This window comes from Myotis lucifugus, unplaced genomic scaffold, assembly GCF_000147115.1.
Source record: "Myotis lucifugus unplaced genomic scaffold, Myoluc2.0 scaffold_335, whole genome shotgun sequence".
NCBI classification, from domain to species: Eukaryota; Metazoa; Chordata; class Mammalia; order Chiroptera; family Vespertilionidae; genus Myotis; species Myotis lucifugus.
In genome coordinates, this window is record NW_005871383.1 from 429,620 (window position 1) to 436,580 (window position 6,961).

The 6,961-nt window shown below is 47.8% G+C and overlaps 1 protein-coding gene across 1 annotated transcript in view; it reads right to left on the reverse strand.

Moving 5' to 3' along the window:
- Positions 1-6,220, reverse strand: part of MAT1A (methionine adenosyltransferase 1A) — a 15,156-nt gene extending 8,936 nt beyond the window's left edge. The window contains exons 1-3 of the mRNA XM_006100982.3: positions 5,947-6,220; positions 1,688-1,765; positions 767-889 (exon numbers count right to left, since the gene is read on the reverse strand). Of these exons, the coding sequence (XP_006101044.1) occupies positions 767-889; positions 1,688-1,765; positions 5,947-6,040 (295 nt within the window). The 5' untranslated portion in view covers positions 6,041-6,220. The remainder of the gene's footprint in view (positions 1-766; positions 890-1,687; positions 1,766-5,946) is intronic.
- Between the last annotated feature and the right edge of the window lie 741 nt (positions 6,221-6,961).

Genomic DNA, 6,961 nt, shown 5'->3' on the forward strand with positions numbered 1-6,961 from the left:
AGGGCACCCAGCCTGCCCTGACCCACGCAGATGCCCATGTCACCCTGACAGCCAGTAAGTGGGCCGGCGCTGTGCACAGGCCCTCAGCATCGGGCCCTCACCTTGCCCTTTGATGCCCTGCAGGGGGCGCTTCCTGGCCTTCCCGCTGCAGGCCTCAGTGCTCCCGGCTCTCGCCCGCCCCTGGTCACTGCTCCTGCTCCACTCCTGCCAGGGCCTGTGCCCCTCCCTGGGCTTAGGCTCCCACACTGCCTGCCTCCTTCGCCCGCTCCCAGAACCAGTTCTGGGTTAAGTCCTCTTCTTGTCCATAATGGGCAGCAGCACAGTTTAGCAGAAAGCACGGGAGGCCCAAAAGGGGCAGCCACGCACTGACTGTGTCACCTCATAGAAACCATTCAGCTTGAAGCCCGGATGTCCTCATCTGCATAGAAGCGCAGCAGGGTCCTCAAGCAGTTAAGTAAGAGGACACAGAGACCAGCGCCAGTGCCAGCTGAGGACAGGACCTGGCAGAGGGCAGCTCCTTTTCCTCAGAGTTCTTTCTCTTCCAAAAGCTCCAAGAGGGCAGGACACTAAACAAGGCCAGAGGTACGATGGATGGACTGGGCGGTTCCGTGGGCCATCACTGGGCTGCCTACTGCTGCCAGGCTTTGACCCTTGGTCCCCGACAGGCGCCCCTAGGACTGTCTCTCCCCGGGTGGCCTGTGCCCGTCCAGAAGCCACTGATGTGACAGCCTGGGGGGCCTCCCGTGGAGACCGGGCCCTGCCTTACCCTTGGCAGAGTCGTCGTAGCCAATGTGCTTGATGGTGTCTCGCACCACCCGCTGGTAGTCCACCATGGCCATGGAGGTGATCTCCCCGCACAGCAGCACCATGCCCGTCTTGCACACCGTCTCTGGAAGGGAAGGACAAAAGGGAGTGGCCAGCGCCAGCACAGGGACGCCCAATGGCTAGACCTCTCCCCGTGCTGATAAAGAGACTCACAGTGAACCTTACCAGACGGGAAATAGCAATAGCAACGCTAATAAAAGGAGTGAATTCCAGCACGGTTGCTGACCACCTTCAATGCCCCGAGAACTACACTTTGGAAAGAACTGGTTACACCTGAGTTTTTGTACCAAGTTTTCGTATCACACTTACTACTCGTGTGACCTTGAACTACTTAGCCTGTCTGTCTGTCTCCTCCACTGTTAGGTGAGGCGAAGAAGGAGACTGCTGTGCGGATTAAAAGGAGACCACGACTGCACGTAGTTGGCCTAAAGGATGCGCTCAGCCTGTGCGACGCTCTCCCGCCCCTGCTGCTAACCTCCACTGCGGGCTTCAGGGAGTGGGATCCTGAACAAAGAATCTGAGCTGTTTACAAAGATGTCGGGGTGAAGTCTACCCTCAGAGGGACACGTAGTCCTCAATCCAGGGGCCAGGGTGGCACTGGAGAGGGACAGACGGTCAGTGCAGCAGACAGGCCAGAGCACCAACAGGAGGACAGCAGGCTGTGGTCTCCATGGTGGGCACGCCTACCCGATGACGGTGGCCAAGGCCCTCATTCAGCCGCACGCACTGTCCCTCAGTGAAGTGAGTGGACTCGCCCTAATCACTCGGGGCCCTCCTGACTCTGCTGTGGTGAGGGCTTCGCCTCAGGCAAAGGACTCAGGCTGCCCGTAGGGCTCCTGTGAAGGGCCCAGGCGCTTCTTACCGCAGGCCACCTTGGCATTGGGGTCCTGCTGGAGGTGGGCATCCAGCACCGCGTCGCTGATCTGGTCACAGATCTTATCTGGAAAAGAATGAACACGTGAAGAAATCATGGAAATTAGGTACAACAAATGAAATGCTAAAAGAATTAGCTATTCTGTCAGTTTACATAGCAACTCTGCCTAAAAGGACACTTTTTTTAAAATGTAAGAAGTTATTTCTTCCCATTTCTGCCTAATTTTGTATGATGTATAAAATTATAGAATTCCTAAAAAAAGAAATATATTCCAAAACCAGTTCTAAGAGTCTACAGCAATTCACACACACACACACACACACACACACACACACACACACACTTCTAACTAAAAGTCCCTCATTCCTCAACATATTCCCTTTCATTCTAACACCCAGGAAAGTCCTGGACATAGAAGTTAAAACAGCTACTAACATCAGTGAGATTAGGTGCCAAGGTGTGAAGTCAGAAGGGACAACCCGATGCACGTGCTGCAGGTTCCACAGGATGCAGCGTGTGGTGTAGAACACGCCAGCCCAGCCCCACCCCAGCCATGGGCTGAGAGGACCTCTGAGCACCAGTGCTGATTTTCAGAACAGTCCCACAGGCAGCTCTCGGACCCTTCCCACGGCCACTCGGCCTCCTAAAGGCCAGATGTTCTGACAGCTGGGCCGACCTCCGCAGTCAAGGTGGACTGACCAGTTCAGCACCAGCCGACCTTTGACCTCACTCTGTGTTTGCCTTCAAGACTCTGCATGGGTGAGCTCGTAGACCACTAGATGGCGCTGTGGAGAAATCTACTCTTGCTTTGGGGTCCCGTGAACTGTCAATGCTCACAAATTCTGAAATAAAGGTGACATCTATTTATCTATTTACACATATTAATATCATTTAATGTCCAAAATACCCGTAGAGTCTGCTCTTAATAAATTAATAAGGTTTTTCCACTTTTATTGAGATATGATTGGTCTATAAAAATGTTGTGTATAATTAATGTGTACAATTTTATGAGTTTGAACATATGTACACATGCATGTTACCATTACCATATCAAGGTAATTAACATATCTATCACCTCCAAAAGTTTCCTTGGGTTTCTCTCTCTTTTTTTAAGTTTTTAAATTAAGAACTTGGATCCAGAATCAAGCAATTCTACTCTCAAAAGCACATTATACGTTCTGTAATTAAAAATGTCAATTTGTTATTAAAGGTAAATTCCCCAATTTTTCCTTGCAGAAAGTGCTATTAAACACATGTTTGAACCTAGCGGGTATTATGCTAAGTGATATAAGTCAGACAGAGAAAGGCAAATAACATATAATTGTACTAATATGTGGAATCTCAAAAAACAAAACAGAAATAAACACACAGAGAACAAACTGATGGCTTCCAGATGAGAGGGGGGTAGGGTGCTGGGTGAAAAAGGGGTAGGTGTTAAGAAGTACAAATTGGTAGTTACAGATGAGGATGGAAAGTACAGCATAGGGAATATAGTCAATAATATTGTAACAACTATGTATGGTCAGATGGATACTAGATTACTGGGGTGATCACTTAGTAAGTTATATAAATGTCTAACCCGTATGCTGTACACTCGAAACTAATATAATATTGAATGTCAACTGTAATTTTAAAACTTTTAAAAAGAAAAATAACCGTATGTTTCAGTTTTTCTATCCTCCTGCAAGTGGCAGATTCGGTTGTAAATCTAAGTTTGTCCAAGTCGTAGCCTCTGCACACCCTCCCAAGGAAGGCGTCCTGCTGCTCAAACATCCACGTTCGGCTGACCCATCAGGACTCTTGGGAGCCGATCATGATGACTCTGCTTACTTAAAGGACATGGGTCACATGTTCCCAATGCACACAGAGAAATGGGATAAGGGGTATTAGGGATAAAGCTGGAGTTGAGCAAGGGTATCAAGATAGCTTGACAGTCGGCCGGTGTGGCTCAGTGGTTGAACGTTGACCTATGAAAGAGGAGGTCACAGTTCAATCCTGGTCAAGGCACATGCCTGGGTTGCAGGCTCGATCCCCAGTTGGGGGCATGCAGGAGGCAGGTGATCAATGACTCTCTCTCAGCATTGATGTTTCTATCTCTCTCTCCCTCTTCCTTCCTCCCTGAAATCAATAAAAATATATTTTTAAAAAAGATAGCTTGACAAACTAAGATAACATCTAAGGAGGCCCTTCAGAACTGTTTCTTTAGGCTTTGGAAATTTTTATTGTTATCACTTAGTAGCCATAAGATAGCTAATAGTTGGTTTTGTTGGAAGTTGAAAAAGAAGCATTAATTTTATCTTTCTGGTGGAGAGGGATTTAGCACTGGAATAACAAGCAAAAAGTCACCAAACCTTAGTGGAAACTGACTGACTTATGTGGACAATTAATCTTTAGTGGCAAGTGAAAGGAGAATCAGACAAACTGAAGGTCTGCTATTCAGTAGACAAAACAACCACTTGATTGGCTGGAATTTTCCTTCTCTGTCCACCGAGCACTTTGCTGTGTGTGCCATGGGACCCCTGGCCACTGCATGCCAAAGCACCCACTTCCTCCGGGCGGAGCAAATTCTAACCTATATTTGGCTTTCTAACGCCAGGGAGCTGTCCAGACTTTGCCAGATATAGCAATGAAGCAGAGATTATGAGTACGGTAGACCTAGAAACTTTGTAAAATTATGCATAATAAAAAAGATTATTTACATTGAATTAAGTCACGAGGTTTCTCAACAGCGCTACTGTGGACATTTAGGGCTGGAAAATTTTTTGTTGTGGGGAGATGGACTTGTGTATGCAGGATGTATAGGAACATGTTGGACCTCTATTCATTAAATGGCCATTACAAACCCCCTTGGTTGTGACAATCCCAAATGTTTTCAGACATTTTGAAGTGTCCTTGGGGGGAAGGGGACAAAATCGCCCCAAGTTGATAACCACTGGCTAAAGCATATGGAAGGAGTAGTGTATTGAGATATTTAAAGCTGAGTTACAAGGTGCAGAAGTTAAATCTCTTTGAGAAAGAACAAGAACAAGAAAAAAAAAGTAGACATGGTGATGAGTTACCAAAAACTTCAACTGGTCCAATGAATTTTGAAGAAGTGCTTAAATACATAAATCAGTGTGTCTTGCCCCAGGGTTTTCCTGGAACAATGGTTCTCAAAGTAAGATTCCCACACTAAAGGCAGCAGCATCTCCTGGGAACTTATTAAAAATGCAAATTCTGCCCGGTGGGCTTGGCTCAGTGGTTGAGCGACAACCTATAAACCAGGAGGTCACGGCTCGATGTCAGTAATCATTGATTCTCTCTAATCATTGACGTTTCTACCTCTCTCTTCCTCTCCCTCCATCTCTGAAATCAATAATATATATATATATATATATATATATATATATATATATATATATATTTTAAAGCAAATTCTTTTTTTAAGAGTTTTATTTTAAAGCAAATTCTTTTTTTAAGAGTTTTTTTAAGCCAAAACTGACAACAATTGCCAGTTTTCAACTACTCCCAAAAATGCAAATTCTTGAGCCTTCCCGAGACCTACTAAATCAGAGAGTTTGGGGGTGAGGCCCAGAACTCTGCATTTTACCCCAGAGTTTGAGAACCATTCCTCTAAACACTGAGGCTCTGATCCTGGTCTCCACTGTCACCAAGGAAGCCTCTCTCAGTTCCCCCACTCACAGCCCACCTACTTTTCAGGTACCAAAAGAACACTTGAATTTTCTTCCTCTTCGAGAAGTCATCTGCACTTTCTTCTATAACACACCGGAGACTTCCAGAACCTGGAGCTCCATCCCAACAGAGGATGCACTGCCGCTTATTCCTAAGCTACATGTGCTTTACACGAAAAACTTGGTGACCCTCGGTCTTGTTTGAGGGAACATTTTCTGTTGACTTAAGCTGCTCGTTGATAATAAGTTAAAGATTTACTAATATATATAAAATGTTTGTATCTGATGATAATTTTATGTCCCTGACTATCTTTAGACAACCAGCTGCGTGGTCTCTGCCGCAGCCCCCCACGCTGAGGGCTGATGCCCGTGGTGGTGGCGGCAGGAACCCTCAGCTTCATTCACTTGCAATGCTTCATTGGCATGTGATGATCTGTTTTACAAAACTACAAATAGAGTAAAAAAAAAAAAAAATACTTCACAGTGTTCCTCCAGAGACCCTGGAGAGTCACTAACACCTCTAGCAAAAGTGACTCCCTCGGTCCAGGTCACGTCGGCCCCGTACAGCCTACTCACCGGGGTGTCCCTCTCCTACAGATTCCGAGGTGAACATGAAGGCCCCTTCTTCACTGAGAGAGCTGTCATACAAGCCATCCACCGGTCCGTTCATCTTTCCACAGGTCTCCGTTCAGCTTCCTCAAGGCAACTATTTTAATGTGGTGACTTTGTCTGAGTTTTTCTCTTTTCTTTAAACCCAACAGGCCTGTGGTTGGCAGAAGCGCAGGGGTCACTCCCGCCTAACAGCTGGTGAGCATCGAGAGCAAGACGAGGATGCTGTGAAGGGAGGGACTGAAGGTGGCAGTGTCGCTACCTGGACTGGCAGAGCTGGCTCCTGAGTGACCCTATATATGGAAAAGTGCAAGTGCCAGCACGTCATGTGAGAAAACGGGAGGAGTCCATTTCCTGGGAGGGATCACCTCACCTGGAGGGGTTTCCGTCTTCAGCTCTGACTTCCCGGCCTGGGCACCTGTCAGTGGTGGGAAAGAAGGCTGCGGAGACCCCGTGGAAGGGACGCTCTGCGGGCTCTGCAGCCAGACTCCATGCTGCCCCAAGGTCAACATCCCACCTTGGATGGCGGGGGCCGTGGCTACTCAGGGACACAAACAGGCAGCAAGAAACTCGTTTTCCAGGGATCTGGTTTAGGCTGCGATTGCAACACAGGGTGGCCTCCGCTGCTGGGTGTCCCCTCCTCCCCCACAGCCTGCCTGGATGGGCTCTCCCCTTCTCCCGCCTCCTCAGAGCGAGAGCGTGCACCTGGACTCCGAGGCCGCTGGGTGTTACACAACGGACTCGTGTGGAGCCCACATTGTTCTGCTGATAGAAGTCACCCAAACCGTCAACTTCTCTGAGGCGCTGGCAATCACACGAAGAAGCAAATGTTTAAAAAGTATCTGGGCTCTGGGGGAAGGACTCTTGAGAGACAGATTCGTTACGGGGAACCTGTCAGAGCCCCGTGTCCCAAAGCTTCCAGATGTTCAGTTAGACACCTACATCTTCAGCCCTGTACACTTAGTAAACATCCTGCTTTCCT